Source organism: Petaurus breviceps, unplaced genomic scaffold (assembly GCF_028583685.1).
Source record: "Petaurus breviceps papuanus isolate PSGF00001 unplaced genomic scaffold, PetGlider_PUasm1.0 47, whole genome shotgun sequence".
Taxonomy (NCBI): domain Eukaryota; kingdom Metazoa; phylum Chordata; class Mammalia; order Diprotodontia; family Petauridae; genus Petaurus; species Petaurus breviceps.
In genome coordinates this window covers 12839526-12862688 of record NW_027186349.1, presented here as the reverse complement: position 1 = coordinate 12862688, position 23163 = coordinate 12839526, and the positions used below count along the sequence as shown (strand labels likewise).

General features: G+C 34.7%; 1 protein-coding gene across 1 annotated transcript in view; it reads right to left on the bottom strand.

Annotated features, from left to right (window-relative positions):
• The window catches only part of DNAH5 (dynein axonemal heavy chain 5), a 436545-nt gene that overhangs the window by 232526 nt on the left and 180856 nt on the right, over window positions 1–23163 (bottom strand). Inside the window, exons 14-17 of the mRNA XM_069101431.1 lie at window positions 20723–21044; window positions 18424–18630; window positions 10827–10998; window positions 4934–5079 (exon numbers count right to left, since the gene is read on the bottom strand). Of these exons, the coding sequence (XP_068957532.1) occupies window positions 4934–5079; window positions 10827–10998; window positions 18424–18630; window positions 20723–21044 (847 nt within the window). The remainder of the gene's footprint in view (window positions 1–4933; window positions 5080–10826; window positions 10999–18423; window positions 18631–20722; window positions 21045–23163) is intronic.

Sequence of the window (23163 nt, the reverse complement as noted above, 5' to 3'; positions counted from 1 at the left end):
TAGATATATATATATATATAATACAAAGAAAATGTGGTTTTCTAAACTTTCTTTCTGTCCCTTCTTTTCTTTCTTTCCTACTTTTTCTGGCTTATCTATTTAGTTATTTAGTTATTTGCTTGTTTTTTCTAGACTGTTCTCCCTATTTTGCCCAGACTAGAAGTTCAACAGCCACACATGGGCCTAATTCCAATACTCATCAGTGCAGAAGATTTACCTGTTCTACTTTTCCAACCTGGACCATTTCACCCTTCTTAGGCTGCCTTGTGGTCTTCTGTTCCCATGGTCTCAAAATATTTGTGCAACTCGTAAACTCAAATTGGCTTTAACCTCATTATACCTCAAAACTCCAAAATACAAATGATCAACCATCCTGAGCCTCCCCAGGAGCAAATATTATAGGTGTGTGCCACCATACCTAGCTGGTTTTCCATAGGTGTGTGTCACCATACCTAGCTGGTTTTCCAGTTTGAAAAAGGACTTGCCTTTTCCCCCAGACACTATGGGTAACTGGTATGCTAGCATTAGTGTGAATTTCCTTTAAAGCTTCCAAAATTACATGATTAAATATCCTTCCTTAAAGATTTGATTTTCAATTTTAAGAAATAATTAAATAAGTTACATTTGTCAAAAACAATTTTTATTAAAATACTTTAAGAAGTATAATTTTAACAAATGGAAATGCCTAAATTGATTCATTTTAAATAAAATGGAGTCTTAAAAAGTCAGCATGGGAAGGGCGAAGGGATGGAAACAAAAATTTATTAAAAATCTACTATTTGTCACACACTGTGCTCAGTGCTTTAGAATTTTTATCTCATTTGATGACATGGAATATAAGGACAGGAAGACCAGGGTTGAAGTCCCATTTCTGACACATACTGGTCATGTGATACAGGGCAAGTCATTTAACCTCTCAGTGTCCTAGCAATTCTAAACACTAAGTTTATAAGTTAAAGAAGAATTGTTGAACTGAATGGATATGGAGAGTTTCTCATACAGTGAAATCAGAGATCAATGGAAATAATAATTTAATAGCAAATGGAAATGTCTAAATTAATTCATTCATAAAATGGTATCTTTGGGGGGGAGAATATATTATTAAATTCCTTTTCTTTAGGCATCTATAATTTCATCAGTGTGAGAGTCCTCCCTCCAATGATGCAGATTACAATCCTCCTACAATTTAGTTAATGTCTTTGGAAGTTTCTGTGTCTCAAAAATCCATCACTCAATAGCCACCTGGATGAGGAGCCTTTCTGCTCTGAAATAGTTTGCTCTTCCTCAGAGAACAGACCTACCATGATCCAAGGTCAGTTCCAGACATAGCTTTCCTGCTGGTAAAATTCAATAAAGCCTGCATCATGCAGATGCTTTTGAGGATCCAGTGTCATCAAGGTCAACATTACAATTATTCACATTAGTAAACATTATAACATTGTCTCTTAGGGCATCATGACTACTTTAAAAAAACAATGAATTGTCAAAGGGATAGCAGTAATTCAATTGATTACAGTCTCTTAATGCCTTCTTTTTCTCTATTGATAGAAAAAGTTTCATGAAAGTTTCATTGAGAGAATAGTAATTCAATTTAATTCAACATATATTTTTTAAGTCCCTAATGTGCACCAAACATTGTCCTGTCAATTGAGATGAGCAATAGGGATAGGGGTTGGACCTGTGGTTTATTAGTATGGGAAACTCCCAGATAAGGAAACTCCATCTACTAGTGGGGAATGGCACCTTCTCTGCAAATAATAACAACAGACACAAACATTTATAGAGAGTTTACAGGCACTATGATAAGAGCTTTACAAATATCATTTCATGTGATCTTCACAACTCTGGCAGGTAGGTACTATTATGACCCCCTTTTTACAAATGAGGAAACCAAGGCATACAGAGACCAAGTGACTTGTCCAGGGTTGCACAGATAGTATCTGAGGCTGAATCTGAACTTCAGTTATCCTGATTCCAGACCCAACTCTCTATCCAGCACATCAACAAGAGGGAAGTGCCAATTTTTAGTCTTTGAGTTGCCTAAAGCAATGATATCCAACTCAGATAGAAACAGGGGCCACTAAACTACACACAACGATCCCTGTGAGAGCATAATGATATCTATCCATATACACGTACATATATGTATATATGTGTGTTTTTGTAGTTGTTTCTGGGCTACTATAACTTCATAGTTTTCAGTCCTTTAAATTATAAAAAAAATCTGTTTATATACAGATATAGATAGATATAGAGATAGACAGATAGACAGACAGACACATTTGGTAACAAGCTAACAAGTATTTTCATAGGAGCTGTGTCCTTTGATTTATAACATATAAAACACAAAAAAGAAAACTGAATATAATGTTAATGTAATTGATATATTAACATTATCTAGAATCTGTTATATTTTTGCTTATTTTGCTATATATTTCCCAATTCCATTTTAATCTGGTTCTGGTCACACTTGGCTGGGTTGCTTGGCAATGTACTTCCTGGCTGTGTTTTTGACACCTCTAACTTAAAGTACTGAGAAGTCACAAAGTCAGTATGTGACAGAAGTAGAACTTGAACCCAAATCTTCCTAGTTGCAAGGATAGCACTCTATCCACTAAAATAAACAAAACCAGTGAGAAAACAATCTCTGTCTTAAAGGATCTCACATTACAATGTGGACTACAACATGGACCCAAAAAAGTCAATACAGAATAACTCATGGTTAGATGGATGGTCAACAATTTGGAGTAAAAGGAAAGGCTTCATTTAAGAAATAAAGAAGTAAACCGTGAAGTAATATAAGTATTCTAAGAGCTGGAGAGAAGGAGGACATTCATTTCATTCTAGGAGGGACAGCTTGTGCAAAGGTACCAAGTCAGGAAATGGATTGTGGGGAGAAGGGAAGAGCATATAATTCAGTTTGGTTGGAATATAGAGCACATGAAGGAAAGTAGCATGAAATGAATAAAGCATGGATTATCAGGATGTCGCTCTGTGAGAAACTTCATCTTTGGAGTTATGTTTCCATTTCACATTCAACTAAAATAAAATGATTAAGTTCCCATTATGTCCAGAGGGATGTGCTAAGCACTACAAAAATGAATACTGCATGGTTCCTACCTTCATGAAGTATATAATCTAGCAATTTATTCTCCTCTTTCTCTAATTCCTTTTTTTTATACTTTTTTCTCTTTCTTATAAATGGCCCTCTTTACTTGTCCTCTTTAATGAATTTTGTCTCTTGCCATTTCTTCATCACCCTACTTTACCTCCCACTGTAGTAGAATCATTAAGTCAAAGAAATTAATAAAATCACAAGAAAACTAGGAAAAAATAAAGGAAAATTTGGAAAAAATTTTTAAAATCTATGTCCCATATCATTGAAATTCTTTCATTCTTAAATTATCAACTCCTTGGGTACTAACATCAGTGCTTTAAATCTTGTCCAATTCATAATAAAGAGGCACATTTATGAATAATAATAAAATAAACATATGTCATCCAGTAGAAAAATTATTACAGTATTGCCAGTTACAAGTTTGTCAGTGTATGGAAGTTGCATTCTGATCACATGATCATGAAAAACTTAGATGACATGGTTATTCATTTGAACACATTATCCATCCTTAGTCCAGCATTCAGTGACCTCTACCATAATCTGGTACCTCTCCAGTCTTATCCTACACTAATTCCTAACATTTGGGTCCAGCCAAACTGGCCTAACTCACCCTTTGTATACTTCTGTGCTCTCCCAGCTATTCACTTTTGCTAAAACTATTCTTTAAATTTAGAATCACACACACACACAAACACACACACACATTATATCTTTCTTGTTGTCTTTCTACTATCTTTAAGACATAGCTCACATATTATCAATTTATGAAGCTTTCTTCTAATCTCTCAGCTATAATTCTTTAATTCTTTCTGACAGCACATGATCTCATGACCCACTGAAATCTACCTATCTCTTTATCATATTATACTTACATTATATTTTTTCTTTGTGCATGCCATCTAGAATAACTCATATAGGATTTATCTAATTCACATTGACTTTCTATGTAAGCTCCTTGAAGGCAGAGACCCTATTTAATATTTGTATGTCTCCTATTGCCTAAAATAATGGCTAGTAATCATAGCTAGCATCTATATAATGCTTTAAGGTTTTCAAAGAGCTTTACAAAAATTATCTCATCTAATTCTCACAAGAACCCTGGGAAGAAGGCGCCATTTTATAGAGGAAGAAACAAATGCAGGCAGAGGTTAAGTGACTTTCTCAGGGTAATGCACCTAGAAGTGTCTGAGACTGGACTTGAACTCAGGTCTTCCAGATTCTAAGTACAATGCTCTACACATTATACCACCTAGGTGCCCTTTGTTACTACCTAGCTTCCTATCACTGTCTATTACATAGCAAGCTCTTAAATGTTTGTTGAATGAATGAACACTAAACTATGCTATTAAAAGTAATATTTAATACTATCTTGTCTGCAAGAGAGATTTTTGTAATTACTATAGTCATTAAAATGTGTTTTAATGACTCCAAAGCTGTGTTTAAAGAATAAATTGTATAAACCCTATTCAGAGAGCTTTATAAACTGTATTACCATACCTAATCAGACTCAGGTTATTCTAAGTGCTACAAAATATTTTTGTCTCTTTTAAAAAAACTTACACAAAATACATCCTCCTGAATTGACAAAGTATATCTCTTAACAGCTTCAGTTAACAATGAGAGTGATGTCTCATAACTGTCTAGGAGTGGTTTTTCCATTACCTTTTCCTCATCATTTTCCAATAACCCCATCTATAAAACACAGAACTGGTTTAGATTGCCCCAGCATTCATGTTATGTTTCATGAGTAACCATTACTTTTAGGAAAACAAATCACAAAACTATATTTAAATGAAGACCCCATCTTAGTATAACCTTTGTCATTTGGAGAAACTCTTCACAGGTAAGTGGCTCATCCTCAGGGAGTTTGCAAAGAGGCACATGACTCATTTCTTCTAGAACAGCATCAATACGATACTCCATCAAGTCATTGACCCGATCAAGAAGCAGTTCCACCTCACCTTTTGAAAAAAAAAATCATTGAAGGAGAATGTTGAAGAATGTATTTTGAAAAAATTAAAAAAAATAATCATCAAAATAGTATTAAAAACCAATTTTTTGGAGGGGGAAAGGCAAGGCAGTTGGGATTAAGTGACTTGCCCAAGATCACACAGCTAGTTAAGTGTCAAACATCTGAGGATGGATTTGAACTCAGGTCCTCCTGACTTCAGTACAGTTGAATTCATTGTGCCACTTGTCTTCCCCTAAAACCAATTTTTAAACAAGGGTATCTATAAGGCGGTTATAAATAATTATTGCCATTACAATTCCTTTGTAATCACTCCAATGAAATTCTGAATATCTTAAGTCCATGGAAGAAAAGGTCATTTGTAGTATATTTTTAGTTATTATTTCAATTAAAAACAATAAAGCACAGTGAAAGCTGCTATGTAGTTAAAGTCTATAGTCTTTGAAGTACAAAAACAATTTTAAACTTTTACTATATCTCCCTTGGCTCACATTACTTCCCTACAGGAAAGAAAGCTTAAATCAAAAGTTGTAAATTAGTGTAAAATACTCATGCTGCATTAAAATTATGTATGTGAGTCTTTAAATAATTTCTCTCATCAAATTTCCATGTTCCAATCCAAAAGACTGATAGTATAGAAGTTAATAATATTTTTAATCTTACCTGGGACTCCACAAGAATCTACTGTACTATATACAGACATATACCAAAAGTTATTCAATCATTCCCCAGCTGAAGGACATTCCTTCAGTTTCGAATATTTTTATATGAGAATACTCAGTATACATGTTCTCATAATACTTCATTATGCAACTGATGTCAGTTCTTTTTGATAATGCAAAAGAATTAGATTTTGTTTTACAAAAAGAGTCAAGTTATTTTCCACCATTGTTTTCCAAAACTAAATTGGAATAAGAAAAGGTGCAATAGAAACATGGAGATAAAAATGTATTTCTTCCAAAATTTCCACAATGTGTTAAAGTAGTACCAAAATTTTCCAAGGAAAATAAAGTCCCCTTCATAGTCTATTATGGAATTGTCATGACAGCCCTCACTGTTGTGATGTTCTTGTCCATAACCTAAACTCCTCCATCTATAATTTTAATTCATTCCTTTTTGTTTTATTCCAGAGGAGGCATAATGTGGGAGCCTCTTGGGGTAAAAAAAACAAGCAAACAAAAAAACAAACAGAAAAAAACATCAAAGTAAAGACATTAGATTAAAGACACTTAGTAAAGTACTACACAAAGTAAAGATATTAGTCACTTACAGATCTAAATTTATGATGCTATTCCTATAAGACCCCATTCTAATCCTAATGCTGCCACTAAATATTTGGGTGATACTTGGGGAACTAACTTACATTCCTTAGACCTCATTTTCCTCATCTGAAAAATGAAAGGACTGAGCTAAATGACCTTTTAGGGTGTTTTTCAATTCTAAAGTTCTATGATACTACAACTTATACTGTAATATTATGGTAAGTATAAAAATCACTTCATTTATGAATAGGAATTAATAATAATTTAATGCTAATAAGTCCAAATTCTCAAATTCATAGGTGATCTCTAGCTATTAAAGTTCATTCTAGCATGTTAAAGTTCCACCCAGAATATTCCCAAGATTTCTGGACACATACTATGTAGGAAAATAGGTAAATGTACATTTTTTGTCTTTTTTAATTTAATATTTTATTTTCCCAATTAAATATAAAAACAATTTTAACATTATTTTTTCAAATTTTTAATCTGAAATTTTCTACCTCCCTCCTTTCCCACCCCCAAATGAGAAGGCAAGCAATTTGACGTGTGTAGTTACGCAAAACACAATTCCATGTAAGTCATGCTATGAAAGATAACACAGACATAAAAAATATGAAAAATTAAGAAAATGTATCTTTGATCTGCATTCAGGAATGCTCAAAATTCCTCTATTTCACTAAGTATCCACATTTTTCTACTGAAGGATTTTACTCAGTTGTGCTGGATAGGTGATTCTTGGTTGCAATCCTAGCTCTTTTGCTAACTGAAATATCATATTCCAAACCTTTTGATCCTTTAATATAGAGACTACTAAATCTTGTGCTATCCTCACCATGTCTCCAAAATATTTGAATTATTTCTTTTTGGCTGCTTGCAAAATTTTTTCCTTGAACTGGGAGCTCTGAAACTTGCCTATAATGTAAGAGTTTTAATATTGGAATTTCTTTCAGGAAATGATTGATGGAATCTTCCAATTTCTATTTTATCCTCTGGTTCTAGAATATCAGGGCAGTTTTCCTTGATAATTTCTTGAAAGATGACATCTAGGCCTTTTTTAATCATGGCTTTTAGGTAGTCTAATAATCCTTAAGTTATCTCTCCTGAATCTATTTTCTAGGTCAGTTGTGTTTTTTTAGTTGTTTTTTTTTCAATTATATATTTCACATTGTCTTCTTTTTCATTCTTTGATTTTTTTTATTCATTCTTGATGTCTCATAGAGTCATTAGTTTCCACTTGCGCAATTCTGATTTTTAAGAAATTATTTTCTGCAGTGAGCTTTTGTACCTCCTTTTCCATTTGGCCAATTCTACTTTTTAAGGAGTTCCTCTCATCAGCGAATTTTTGTATATCTTTTTTTTTTTCCTTTCAGTCAATTCTGTTTTTCAAGGCTTTCTTCTCTTCACTGGAATTTTTGCCTCTTTTACCATTTGGCCTCTTCTGTTTTGTTTAAGGTGGTGTTTCCTTCAATATTTTTTTTTGCCTCCTTTACCAAGCTATTGACTCTTTTTTCATGATTTTCTTGCATCATTCTCATTTCTCTTCCCAATTTTTCCTCTACCTCTCTCACTTGATTTTTCAAATGCTTTTTGAGCTCTTCCATGGCCTGGGGACAATTCACATTTTTCTTTGAGGCTTGGATGTGGAAGTTTTTTACTTTGTTGTCTTCTTCTGAGTTCATGTTTTGATATTATCTGACACGACAGTAACTTTCTATAGTCAGGGTCTTTTTCTGCTATTTGCTCATTTTTCATCCCTTAACTTTCAACTCTTTGCTAATGTGTGGATCTGCTTTTGGAGTGGAGGGGGCCCCATGGCAAGCTTCAGGGCTTTTTTTGTGCAGCTGTCTTAAAAGGAAATTCTGGGGACCTTTAAGTTTTCAGTTCTTCCAAAGTGGTGTGATCTAGGGAGAGTTTGCTGCTCTCCTGGCCTGTGATCTGGTCTGTGAGTGACCATAAGTGCTCTTTTCCACCCTGTAACTGTGACTCAAGTCCTCATTACCCTGCAGCCACAAGTTCTGGTGTGCTAATGCTCCTCCTTGCCCTGAGACTAAGAGCCAGGACTATGAATGAGATCCAAGTATAGGTGATGCAAAAGAGTCTTGTCCCCAATTCTAACAAGGGGAACCCTATAATCTCCTGACCAGTTGTCTGACCCCTTTACTACCTGTGGGCTAATAGGTCAGGAAACTATAACTGTCATGACTGACTCAGACACCCACAAGACCTGCTCCTGGTTTACTGGGCTCTAGTCTACACTGGCACTGCCTGTGTTGAATTGTACTCCACTGTCACCTTGGTCTAATAGATCTTTCCAGACAAGCACCTGAGCTATCTTAGGCTGTAAAACTTGTTTCATTTCATCCTTTTGTGGGCTCTGCCACTATTGAATTTGTATGGAGACATTATTTAAATGTATTTGAAGGGGTTTGGAGGATAGCTTAGGTGAGTCCCTACCTTTTTTCTGCCATCTTGTCTATGCCTCCTGAGATTTTTTTTTGTTTCTGAAGTAAAAGGTATCATGCTGAGTGGAAGGATGAGCAGTATAAAGAGCATTTGATTAAAATTCAGAAGAAGTAAGTTAAATGATTTCTACCACTTAATATCTGTGTGACTTTGAGCACCTGGTACCTAACCAGGCATATATAGGTAAATGTTTAACAACTGACTCTTGAAGAAAAAAATATACTCCAAATTTTAAACTTTATTGCTGACATTTTCTCTATCATTTTCTTAAGTCTAGGCAATCAACAAAACGATGAATCAAGTCATGATCTATAGTGTTTTATTCTTTCCCAGATGTAATGTTCACACTAAAAATTTAGTAGTCAGTTCTCCTAGTCAGTATGCTGGCTTCAGCATACCCCAGAACCTATCCTTTCTAGACTTAGGTTTCATTTTCTTTAAAATAAAAGGGTTAGAATGGATGGCCTCTCAGATACCTTAAAGCTCTAGATCTAATATCCTGGGATCTTATCATGGTTCCCACATTGACTGAGTCACCTAAGGCATTAAATAGACTGTACACAACTTTAATAATTGTAAGCACACAATTTAGAGTTGAGTCTAAGAGAGTAACAAAAGAGAAATGGTATTAAGAGGGACATCTGGAATGGATGGGAAGAATGTGGATTGCAGAGTATGGTCAATATGAGAAATCTTGAGAATCAAAGGCTAAAGCAAAAAAAAAAAGAATCAAAAGCTAAGAACTCTTCTAGGAAGAATTTGTTGGTTGCCTACTATGTGCAAGTAGCAGACATGAGCCTTGCTTGTCCTTAAGGACCTCACCTTCTAGTTGAGAAGATAAAACATGTGAAATAAATAACAAACTATGTAGTACTACATATAAGTACAAATGAATATCAGGAAAGGAAGAGATGAGTATTGATGAGCTAAAGAGGTCACAGAATGCTTTAAAGAAGAGATGGAGTATGAAATTATTTGATTTCAGTTTATTCTAAAAAATGGGCAGACTAGTTATGTAGAGATCACAAGGGAAGAAATTCCAGGTTGATGAAAAATCATGAGTGGTAAATAAAACATTTCTAGTTTTTAAAAGAATCCTCTCTATTTGAAAACTCTGCCTAAATAGTCTCTTATTGTTGAAGGAGAAAAAAGTCCATTTTAAAATATGTCCCCAAAGCATTATTTCCTCAACTTTTTATTCTTGTGGTGATTTTATATTGTGCCCTTTCCAAATTTTTTCAACATTTCTCAAATTATAGAAACCAAACTGCATTAGATCCTTGAGGGAAAAAAAGGATGTTAATAATAAAAGTGAAAGTAAACATAAAAATCTCTTCATCTCCAAATTCCTATTTTAAAGCGAAATAAAAAATTAATAAAAGGAATAGATTTGTCTAATTCCAGAAAACAGAATCCATGAGAGTCAATAAATCCTTGAACTATCTTGGAGATGACTTTTCATATACTTAAAAGCAACTTCTTTGCTTGGGGATACCATTGCTTTTCCTAAATCTTTCAATAAGACAACACGATGATGAATTAAACCTCCCTCCTCTTGGTAAGGAAGTCATAGATTAATGGTGCAGAATGAGACATATATTTTTCATACACAACCAATGTGTGGATTTAGTTTTCATGACTATACTTATTTGTTGCAAAGTGGGGCTTGAGGGAATTAGTTATAGTGATATTAAAAAGAAAAGAGTATTAATGAATTGTTAAAATATAAACAAGAATGAGCAGAAGGAAGATCAGAAAGGAACAGAGATCAGCAAAAAAAGTACTGAAACTACTATACTAAATCAGCATTATATCAAAACAAAGTTGTATATGGTGGATATTCATAGTTTTATATATAGTCCCCATTTACTGTTCTTAACATATGAAAATTTTGGTTGAGGTTCATAAAGTTTATCATAATAAAAAAGTTTTAAAAAGACATGACTTTGCTAAATGTTGGAGCACAAAATATTTGAAAAATCAAGTAATAATGAATAAATACACAAAAACTTACTGAGCACTCTAAATATGTTTTCTAAATATCTTTCAATGTTCATTGATGTCCAATTCAGTGAAATTATGCCAGGTTGGATAGCTTCATCTACTTTAGCCAAATGAGGAACCATCAATTGTTCAATGGCAGGTGGGATTTTTGATTTCACTCGCTTAAATTCTGCCAGCATCATCTGAAATGAAATAGAGTTTGAAACAGCAATTAATCCTGCAAGACTTTATCTCTATGAACTACCTGCAGAATTTATGACCATGAACCTAGGAATTCTACCCCCTCCTCTTATAATTTATTTGATTTATAATCTAGGACTGAGTTGTTAAACCATTTCATTTTGGTTGGGTTTTTTGTTGTTGTTGCTGAATGCATGCTTAGGTATTTTACAGAATTATTATAATTCTTAATGAGTAAATCACTTAAAAGTACCTTTTAAAGTTCTTTAATTCTTTTTTTTTTTGTTGTTATATGGTCTGACAGCATTCTCTTCCCATCAGATGCATATAGTAGAAACTGTGTATAAGTTTTTCAACCCTTCAAGAAAATCTTGTCAGCTCCTCAGCTTAACTTCTACCTTCTTGTTTTAAACTGTTCTGGTAATCAGTCTCTGACACCTTATGTTAATATTTTCACATTCTGCCTCTAACTGTGATGTGGGCTTGGCAAAATATGGCCTAATTAATCATTAACAATTTATATTCATGTAGACATATAGGAATGGGGACAGGGATAGGGAAAGGGATAGGGATAGCAACCCAAGGATAGGGACAGGAAGAGATAGAGACTATACCTGTGATTTCATGGGTGTCAGATGCTTCTGGGGAAGAATTCTACATAGCAATTCAGGTCAGCCTATTCTCTGAATTTTATATCCTAGGAGAGTTGCTTAAAGCACTGAGAGGCTAACTGACATGCCTAGAGCCATAAAGCTAGTACATCAGAAACAGGACTTGAATCCTGATCTTCCTTACTACAGGGCAAGCTTTTATTCCACTGTGTAATGACTCCTCTCTTGTAAAAGCCTGCCACTTTCTTTCTTAAACCCCCTTGTGAGTAATTGTTTTTCTTATAAAAATCTTTTGTAGAAATGGCAAAGTAGGTTTATGGGTTAGGATTTGCTCATTTTCTTTTTGTCACTTTTTAAAAATAATAAGAAGGTCCAGCATTGTTCTCTCTATCATATATCAAGTGAATTTGTCCCTTAAAACCATCAAAACTGTGTTGCCTCTAGTACAGAGCTCTTCCCCATATACTAGGTCTAGTCTAGTAGCTCATTCCATCTTTTTCTCTCCAATGTTATTTCCACTTCCTAAGAGTTGAGATAAAGGGCCTCTACTATTTTTCATGATGGAAAGAGATTATAAAAAGCTTTGTAGACCTTTTTTCCATTTTCTGAATATTTGCTGTCCTTCCAGTTTCATCCTTAAATTCTGTGGAAAGACTTTTATTAGCTGGTTCTTTTCAATCCACTGTTTCTTGATGTTTTGTGGGGTAATATTCTGTGGCAGTTAGATTGCCCAGGAGTGGTGGGACTTATAATCAGAAAGACCTGAGTTCAAGTCCTGACTTAGACACTTACTAGCTGTATCCCCTTAGGCAAGTCATCTAGCCTTTCTATGTCTCAATTTAGTGATCTGTAAATTGTAGATAATAATAGTACCTGCATCATATTGTTATTAATGATGATCAAATGAGATAGCATATATAAAATGCTTTGCAAAAGCACCATATGGATTCTAGTTATAATCTTCCTGCAACCTATTGTATAATATTTATTAATTTAGAGCTTCACTTACCTCTCTACTTAGTAAGAATATCAAGGGTCTTCTGAACTGTTTTGGTCTCTTTACTGCAGCAATTAATTTGTGTCAGATAAACTCTTTTATGAAATGGCTAAAGTTTATGTTAATGTCCGTTGTTCAACTTGTTTACCACTTTTCAGTGTCCAGGGATCATTTAAATAGGTAAGATAAGAGTTGTTTTAATCATATCTTATCTTTTTATCTCACTTTTATTCACTATTCTTGTAATAAATTTTACTTTTGCTGTAACAAATTAATGTTCTGACTGTACATGGAGCTCATTTAAGAATTTCTCTCATGTCAGTAATGAGTCATTCCTATCTGTTAAAATATAATCTTATGTTTATAGTATTGCTTAGTGAATACTGTGTCTAGTGTCTCCTTTTTTCACAAAGAAAACATTCAGGAAATAGAGAAATATAGCTTCTTTGAAATCTACCAACCTTTGACCTTTCTCATTTCTTAATTCTGACCAATATTTTCAAACATATTTTTTAACTATCTTTAGCTACACCCACCTTAAAATCATAGGCATCAAAGTCATCAAGTATTAAAGTATATGTAACTTAATTTGGGCAAGCTTATTGTGTTTTTCATATGTCTCTACCTTCTCATCCTCTGTGATAAATATTCATCCATAAGAGGCAATTATTTTTATGGTGATTTTTCCCAAATATTTATTACAAACACTACAATATGAGATTAGCTAATGTCCTATGAAATTGTGTTTCCTGTTGCCCTTGGACATATAACAAAAACCAACTTCACCGACTCCTTAATTTATATTTTTAAAAATTTGTTAGCAATTTAGTCACAACTTCCTTTCATCTTCTGGTACCATTCACAGTAAAAACAGCAAGGTTGACATGATTTAATCACTCCAATGATATATCTTTTAATTACCCAATGGAAATGGACCTTATAACTGGAATGCTAAGATTTGAGTTAATGTTTAAGAAGTTATGACAAAACAAATTATTCTTAATAACCTATTCTCCTTTTTCTACCATTCTGCCACCATCTATCAAACAAATCAACAAGTATGTTAAGTGCGTACTAAGTAGTAAGCATTGTGCTCAGTGAAATAATATGAAGATAAAGAGAAAACAATCTCTGCCCTGAAAGAGCTCACTTTGCACTAGTGAGATACAATATGTTCACAAATGAGAAAATATGGAATATATTTAAAATAAATAAAGTTATTTTGTCAGGTGGGAGAAGCACTCATAACTGAGCAAATCAAGCTAGATCTATGTAAGTAAGTGTTGCTTGAGCTAATCTTTGAAGGCATATCAGGATTTTAGGAACACAGGTGAGGGGAAAGATCATTCTAGGTGTAGGAAGCAGCTTTGCAAAAGCATAGAGTTTGGAGATGGAATGTTGAATACAGGAAAATATCTAATAGAACTGTTAGTCTGGAACATAGAGTGAAAGAAGCATAATAATATATAAAAAACCTGGAAAGATAGCCTTAAGCCAGATTATAAAAGTTATATATGTCAAACTATGGATATTTATTTTATGGTTTCATTTATTTCTGGAGTTATTAAAAAGCCAAAGAAGCTTCTTCAGCAGGGAAGCAACATTGTGAGAATTATTCTTAAGGAGTATCAATTTGACAACTGTGTGGAATATGGATAAGAAAAAGGAGAGAATGTGGATATAATGAAACCATCTTGGACTATATATGGTGAACAGAGAAAAGAGACAAGGAGAGAACCTTTGAAATACACAGATATGGTTGTGGGTAGGACACAGACAAAGATCCTTCAAAAGAGACCTGGAAGCATTTTCAGACAGGAAGAGAACTGAGACAAAGCAATGCCACAAAAACTCAAGAAGGAGAGAATATCTAGAAATAGAATGGTCAATAATGCCCAAAGCAACAGAAATCAAGAAGGATGAGCCCTGGGAGGCATAGTCAAGATAAGGGAGCAATGAACCAGTTGAACTCTTCCAACATTCCCATCCAAAAATTTTTAAACAACTCCTCATATCAAATTTTGTAGTGGCAAAGCCAACAAAAGGTCATAGTGAGACTTTGTCCAGAATAAGAAAACTTAGGAGGGGGCAGCTAGGTGGCACAATGAATAGAGCACCGACCCTGGAGTCAGGAGGACCTGAGTTCAAATCCAACCTCAGACACAAAACAAAACTAGCCATGTTACCTTGGGCAAATCACTTAACCCCAATTGCTCTGCATTCTCCCCTCCAAAAAGCAAAAAAAAAAAAAAACCAAAAACTTAGGATATTGGTAATAGTAGGCTGTGACACCAGCATGGGAGTCATCCTGGATTGCACAATGTAATACAACAAGCAGAGGTCCTTGGAGGTAGTTACCAGTGGATTTGTCAGTAACATCAGCTCCAGCCAGAGCCAGTGAGGGGGTCAGACAACTTGTCAGAAAAAAATTACAGCTGACCCACTGCTGGTATTGGGGACAGCTGGAGCTGATTAGCAACTCTATTATCCATAAGGAGTTTTGGGTCAAAGTTCCAGAGCAGTGAGGAGTACTAATGCTTGCAGCCACAGAAGAGCAAGGAATCTGCTCACAGTTCCAGAGCCAAAAGGAACCCTAGTACTTGCTACTGCAGAGGAGCAGAGGTTCTTCCTGGGTAAACATCAGAGCACAGACCAGAAGAACAATGACAAAACCTCTCTCCAGGTCACACCACCTTAAAAGCACAAAAAACTTGTAGACCCCCAGAAAATAGCTCTGAAAACATCAGTACAAAAAGCATGAAGTTTGGAATAGTGCCTCCCTATTCCCAGGTGAGCACAGCCCAACTTTAACATAAAGTACCAATTCAAGAAATAGGCTGGGAAAATGAGCAACAAAATAATAATAATAATAATTTGACCATAAAAAAGCTGCTATGTGTAGCACCAACATGACATTTATAGCACCTACAGTGGCTATGAATATGCCAGCATAATTCTGAATTGCAAAATACAAAAGATTCTCCACATGGAAGATAGAACCAAAACATTTATTCAAACACCAGAAAGCAGAATCTCAAAACCAGAAAGTCAAATCCATCATAGCAACAAAGAAATCTACATACAATAACAATGCAGAGGGCAAGGCCATCCCCAAGTCTTCCCCTTGCTAGGGTCTTCCCACAAACAAATACTCATATGTTGCTGCCTGCTTCCTCTCTCTCCTCTGCTCTAACTGCTCTCACTCCCAGCTCTGACTGTTGTGACCAACTTCCTCTCAGCTCTGCTCTACCTTTTCTGCTCTACCCCTTCCTGCTCCACCCATTCAGCAAGTTCCTCCCACCTCAGCCTCATATGACTTAGGCTTCCATGTGACTCAAGCAGGTCACATGGGCCTATTAATGAATGGGGAAGATCTTCCCCTTTATATTACCATTACCCATGGTGACAGGGAAGACCATGAAATAAACTTAGAAGAAGATAACAATGTGAAAATAGCCACAAACAAAGCCTTGAAGAAAAATGCTAATTGAACCCAAGGCCAGCAAAAATTCCTGGAAAAGTTCAAGAAATGAGTGGTAGAGGAAAAATTGCACAGGGAGAGGGAGGAAGAAATGAGAAAGCTGCAAGAAAAATAAGAAAAGAAAATCAACAGAAAAGAGACACAAAACAATACTGAAAAAAATAACATCTTATAGAACAGAATTGGCTTAATGGTAAGAGGCACAAAAATTCACTGAAGAAAAGAGACTCTTCAACAGCAGAATTAACTAAATGGAAAAAAGATACAAAAGCTCACTAAAGAAAATAATTCCTTAAAAATTAGAATTTGGCAAATGGAAGCTAATGACTCCACAAAACATTGAGAACAAAACAAATTCAAAAGGATAAAAATATAAAAGAAATTGAAATATCTTATCAGGAAAAACAACTGACAAGGAAAACAGATGCAAGAGAGATAATTTAAGAATTATTGGACTACCTGAAAGCCTTGATCAAAAAAAAAGAGAGACTAAACATCATATTTCAAGAGTTTATCAAGGAAAATTGCCCCAACATCTTAGATCAAGTGGGAAAAATAGAAATTGAAAGAATCTCCACCAATCATCTCCTTAAAGAGATCCCAAAATGAAAACTCCCAGAAATATTATAGTCAAATTCCAGAGCTCTCAGGTCAAGGAAAAAATGCTTCAAGGAGCCAGAAAAAAAAACCAATTCAAATATCATGGAGTCACAGTCAGTATCACATGAGATTTAACAGTTTCCAGGTTAAAGGAGTAGAGAACTAGGAATATGAAATTCTGAAAGGCAAACGAACTAGGATTATACCCAAGAATAACCTACCCAACAAAACTAAATATTACCCTTCAGGGGAAAAAAAAAAGTGGATAGAAAAGAAATAGAGAACTTTCAAGTATTACTGATGAAAAGACCAGAGCTAAACAGAAAATCTGACATGCAAACAGAAGACTCAAGAGAAGCATAAAAGGTAAACATGAAAGAATAATCATAGGGGCGCCCAGGTAGCACAGCAAGTAAGAGCACCAGCTCCAGTGTCGGGATGACCTGGAGATCGAATCCCGGGCTCAGACACTTAGCACCCACACAGAAACACCTGGCCGTGTAACCTTGAGCAAGTTACTTAATACCAATTGCTTAAAAAAAAAAAAAAAAGAATAATCATAAAGGACTTAATAAAGTTAAACTGTTTGCATCCCTATTTGGGAACATGATACATGTAACTACTAAGAATTTTATCAACATTAGGGCAGTTAGAAGGAGTCTACATAGACATTGAGGATGGGTGTGAGTCAACTAAGTTGGGATGATATCTTTTAAAAAATGAAAGGGTGAGAAAGAGGAATGCTCAAGGAAAAGGGGTAAAGGGAGAGGTAGATTGGGGAACTTTTTCACATAAAAGAGGTGTGAAAGGAAGAGCTTTTATAATGGAGGGGAAATGGAAGGGGGTAGGCAATACTTGAACCTCACTGTCATCAGAATTGGTTCAAAGAGGGAAGACTATATATACACACTCAGGTTACAGAAATCTATTTTACCCAATAGGGAAATAAGAAGGGAAGGGGATAGGAGAAGTAAAGGGATGATAAAAGGAAGGGCATATTAAGGAAAGCAGAAGTCAGAAGCAAAACATACTTTGGAGGAGTGACAGAATAAAAAGAAAAAGAGAAGTATAAACAGAAGAAAATAGGATGGAATGAAATGCACATAATTGTGAATGTAAATTAGATGAGTTCGCCACTAAAATGGAAGCCTTTTTATCTTCCAACTTCTGTAGGATAAAGTTATGAAAGAAGGAACGGGAGAAGAGAGAAGGATTTGAGCCAATTTTTTTTTAAATGTAGATGTGATGGAGATGATTTGGTGGGAAAGTGGGAGGAGTATTATATTAATAAAGTTATATCAGAGATTAAATAGAGTGGGGGAGAAATTTGGCAAAATCTGGAAGAAAGTAAGGAAAGCTTGAAGGGGAAACAATCTCCCTTGGTCCAAATTCTTCCTTCTGTTTATCATAGAAGAAAGAACACTGAAGTAACCAGATGTGTGAAGATCTGAATTTCAGTCCTAGCTCTGTCATTTATTAACCACATTATTTCACCTCTCTGAGTCTCCGTTTTTCCAAGTGAAAGATAAGAGAAATACTTTTTGCTTTGCCTGTGCATCAAATGAAATTACGTATATGAAGAGCTTGAAAATTGCAGAGTATTGTACCATAAGGCATTGAAATTATCATTTCTTAGTCACTGAAACTGTCTTTAAATATGTATAGAAAAGCAATCAAGAAGAAAAGATAAAATTAAAAGAGATGAACTGCTATTTTTCTAGCTCTAAAATTACCATACCTTTATTTGATTGAAATGCTTCTTGTAAATTTCCCGTTTCTGGTAAAAAGCACGTGCAAATGGTGGGATTTCAAGACCCATCTGTGACATGCACTCTGTTTCTCGAAATAATGTCAATATCTCAAAATCAAAATTCACAAATAACTCCCCTGTTTCTGGAGCTCTTACCAATAAAGAAGCCCCAAGTCCAATCTTAGTTAATTCAGTCTGTGGGAGAGAGAAAAAATAATAATAACTAGCAGAGCAATGTGCAGACAGTATGCTTAGTTCAACCATTTCTCCAATGAATTCCTTTGCATTATTATTTAAGAGATCTATAATTTGGTTCTTTCAAATGTGTGTGTGAATTGACCCTTGCATAGGTCAATTTTCCATGCATATCCTAAGTAGCAATGAGAGTTGATTTCAATCCAAATATAGAAATAACATATTTTAGTTTTCTTTCCTTTATCATGAATATGCAAAAAATATTGCTCCCTACATTAAAGTCCAGGCTGTAATGTATAATGCTCAATTCTCCATTCCCCAGGAATTCTACTCTAGGGATGGGAAATTGAGAGTAAACTGCACTATTATAGTTCAACTTGGTAGTACTTCATAATACTTAGTAATCATTTTACCCATACTAGTACACACACTGTTTTGGACTCTAAAATATATTTTTACTGTACTAAACTATACCCACCTTTGTCTTAAAGTCACAGGCATCATCAAGTATTAGAATATGTTGACTGAATTTTATCTGACTCATTGTGGGGGGGAGTTTGGTAGATTTTCTTTACTTCCTCTTCCTCTGTGACAGTCATCAGTCATCCATAAGATGAAATTATTTCACACTTATTTTTTTCAAATGCTCTTCATCAGTACTCAATATGAGATCACCTAACATCCTATGAAATTCTGTTTCTTTGTCCCCTTGGACACATGATAAAATCAACTTCACCAACTCCTTAATTTGCTTCTCAAAGAACATGCAAGGCATATTTCCATTTAGCTACAACTTCCTTTTGTCTACTAGTTTCATTTATAGCAAACATATCAAGGTCAATATGACTCAGTCTCTCCAGGAGTATATTTGGTCATCACCCAGTGAAAATGGGCTTTGTTCTTAGAATAAAAAACTAAGTTCATGCTTTAAGGAGATAAAAACACCACTCATCACACTGTACCCCACCTTTCTACCATTCTGCTACCATCAAACAATAAATCAGCAAGCATTTATTAAATGTATACTAAATACTAAGTATTGATCTAGGTGAAGAGGTTATAATGACAAAGGGAAAATAATCCCTAATTTCAAAGAGCTACATGACCTTTCTTCAATATAAAATACTATCAACTATCCTCTCAACTTTGACACCTTCTTGGTTCTCCAACTACCTCTCTCACCACTCCTGTTTCCTTTGCTGGATTGCCATCTATATCCCTCCCCCTAAGAATGTATAATCTTGGCTCAAGGTAATATTATTTCCCTTCATTCACTCTGTGTTCCAGACAAACTGGTCTATTAGATATTTCTCTATATTCAATATTCTATCTCCAAACTCTATGCTTTGAAAAGGCTGTCTCCCATACCTGCAATGCTTCTTTTCCTCACCTATGTCCCTGGAATCCCTATGTGCCTTCAAAGATCAACTCAAGTGACACTTACTTAAAGAGACCTTTTCTGATTTGTCCTCACCCTATACCTTTACCCAAAATCTATGCCCTATACCCTCTTCTCATCTTTCTTTCTCTCTAGACTCTCACTTGGTAACTTCACAAGCTCCCATGGGTTTAATTGTCATCACTATACAAGAAATACTTTACATTTGCTTGCATATGCATAATTTATTTACCCTCATAAGCTTCTTAAGACAGGGGCTGTTCCACTGCTGTTTTTGTCTGTTTGATGCCTTTTTTTTTTGTTTTTCAGTCATTTCAGTTGTGTCTGACACTTTGTGACATCCTTTGGGGTTTCCTTTTCAAAAGTACTGGAACAGCTTGCTATTTCCTTCTCTAGCTCATTTTACAGGCAACTATAAATGAGGAAACTGAGGCAAATGGGTAAAATGCCTTGTCCAGGGTAATACAGTCAGTAAGTGTCTGAGGTCAGATTTGGGAAAAGGAGTCTTCCTGTTTCCAGGCCCTGCAATCTATCGACTATGTCACCTACTGTTTTATATGCAACAAAAATAAAAATCAAATTTTAATATAACTCCTCCCCAAAATATAGACAAAAGTTCATATACATGCATATTCCATGCTTTTCTGTGTCTCATTGTTTCACCAACTAGTCAGTAAATAAGTTTGGTCTTACTTGTTGAAGCCATGCCCTGTGATAGAGAATCTCAAATTCCAAGAGGATTTTTGCCATCTTGTTATATTTCCGGACTATGTGCTTGGCTTTTGCTGTCTTAAGCACATTTGGGTGCTGCTGGAAAATTTGCATTGGTTGCTGAATCCTGTGAAAGAGGTGTCGGGCCCACAAGATTTTCCCAGCAACAGGGGGTTGGTCCCGAGCCAAAGGAGGGTCACTTTTCTGTTTAGTGTACAATTTGGAGATCATCTCAATGTCAGCTCCATAGTTCTCAAGAACCATCTGATACTTTTCATCAATACCAAGATTAGGTATATTCAACCTAATAATACAAAGGATATTTGAGAATAAATGAAAGGTGTTACCAATGTCTCAAGATTTTGAAATCACTTGGTTCATATGGCCATTCTGTGTGTAAGAAGGATGTTAGTTACACAATACTATTTGAAATAATTCAAAATGAAATTATAGGCAGAATTCTTATCATCATGGTAATGAGGTGTTTTTTCCTAAACTTGTAAATGTTTAGAAATATTCTAGAGATATATATAAAGTGCTCCAAAGTCACAGAATCCTGGATATTTGTAGCAATAGACTGAGTGCCCTGAGCACATGCTGAATTTTCTCAATTAATATGTACTTTAATCATAACAATCAGAGTTTTAAAGTAAATTAAATTTTAAAAAAACTGTGTTTGGACACATAGGTTTCGTTTTTTATCATAATTTGATAATCTGATCCCTCTCTGATTTCATCAGTATGGACATTCCCTAAACCAATTCAGATACAGCCTGTTCATGCTATGAAGTTCTCATCTTGGAACTGAAACTTTCCATATCTGTTATCTTATTTCATTAGAATATGAGCTCCTCAGATTAGGACTGGTTTTACTTTTTTATTTGTATTCTTCCACATCCTCCAGCTTAGCGAAGTACTTTGTACTTATTAAGCTTTTAGTAAATGCTTTATTCATTTATATATATATTCATTCAGTCATTCATTAATTCATCTGTCTTTCCATGAATGCTCCAAAGAAAACCTAACCAATACCCTGTAGAACTTCCTCTCTTTTAATATGCCCTATATGACAGTATAACACTTGGACTGTTCATTTTTTGTATCTCATTTTCATTATTATAAAATTGATTAGATATTTGATTAAAATATATAAACAAAAGAAAAATAAATAACTGAACATTTGTGTCCTGGATACAGTATTCATCACCAGTAAAACCTTCTCTTTGATGTCAGTATATCTTTAATAAGATCAAATGCAAAAGTCAGTTTATTTTTAAAAGAAGAATTTGCATTCAATCCTCTAATCTTAACATTTGCTTTACTACATAAACTTCTAACACTTGGTGAAGAATAAGGTAAAAGAAAAGGGAATAATCTCTAATTTATTCTGTCCATATCCCATTTGTTCATCATTGTTTGTGTGTTGTCTCCTCCATTAAACTGTGAGCTCCTTGAAGACAAGAATTGTTTTTGCCTTTCTTCATATGCCCAGAGCTTAGGACAGGGCCTAGCGTATAGAAAAAGCTTAATAAATGCTTGTTGACTTAAAGAAAAAAATCAATATCTGCAAGATTTTCTTATGACGTCTATGGAAAATGACTAATCTAGTTCCATACATGGGAGAAAGATTTGAAAGAAAATGCATCTTTCCCAGAGTTTGCAAAAACAGATTACTGAAAAAGGAAAGTGGTCATATGGCCAAAGCAAAGAGTCCCTTTAGCTTCACTAACTCACTGTGATATGAATAATCATGAGAGAAATGGCTGATTGTTACAGATCACTGAGATTCCATTCATTGCCTACACCAAACCTGAAACTCAAGTAATCTAAATAATGATAAAACTCATATTATCTACATTTTGATATTAATCTTTAGCTTATATTTCATTTAGGTGACAAGATTGGATACAATGCAAAAAAAATAAAGCTATTATAAGTACCTCCAATTTGCAATTTGTGGAAAATCATCTGTCAAATTCCACCAGAAGAAAGTAAGAGAGAGGGTATCCTTGCCCTGATCAGATCAAATTTAGTCACAACGAATCCATTTCTAAGTCAGGTAGGTTAATATAGGCTTTTGTCTGGGAGAAAATATAGGTTAGCAAGGACTACTGAAAAAAACAGACCACACATCTGAGTGAGACCTCTGGTAATGTCCCTAAATCACAAGAGCCTTGGATAAGTCCATGAAATCATGTCAGAAAACTCAAACCAAAGAGACCACACTGAGTACATAAATACATAACAGTAAGTAATTAGCTTTCTTGCAACTTTGTAACTTTGCTGTTGAGAAATGTTATTTCTCATTGATTTAATATTGATTTAATAATATAGCCAACATAATGTTATTCTCATAAAAATACCTCTGTGTCCAGTTACACTTCCTAAGTTGACAAACTGCTGGTTGACTGGCTGATGATTGT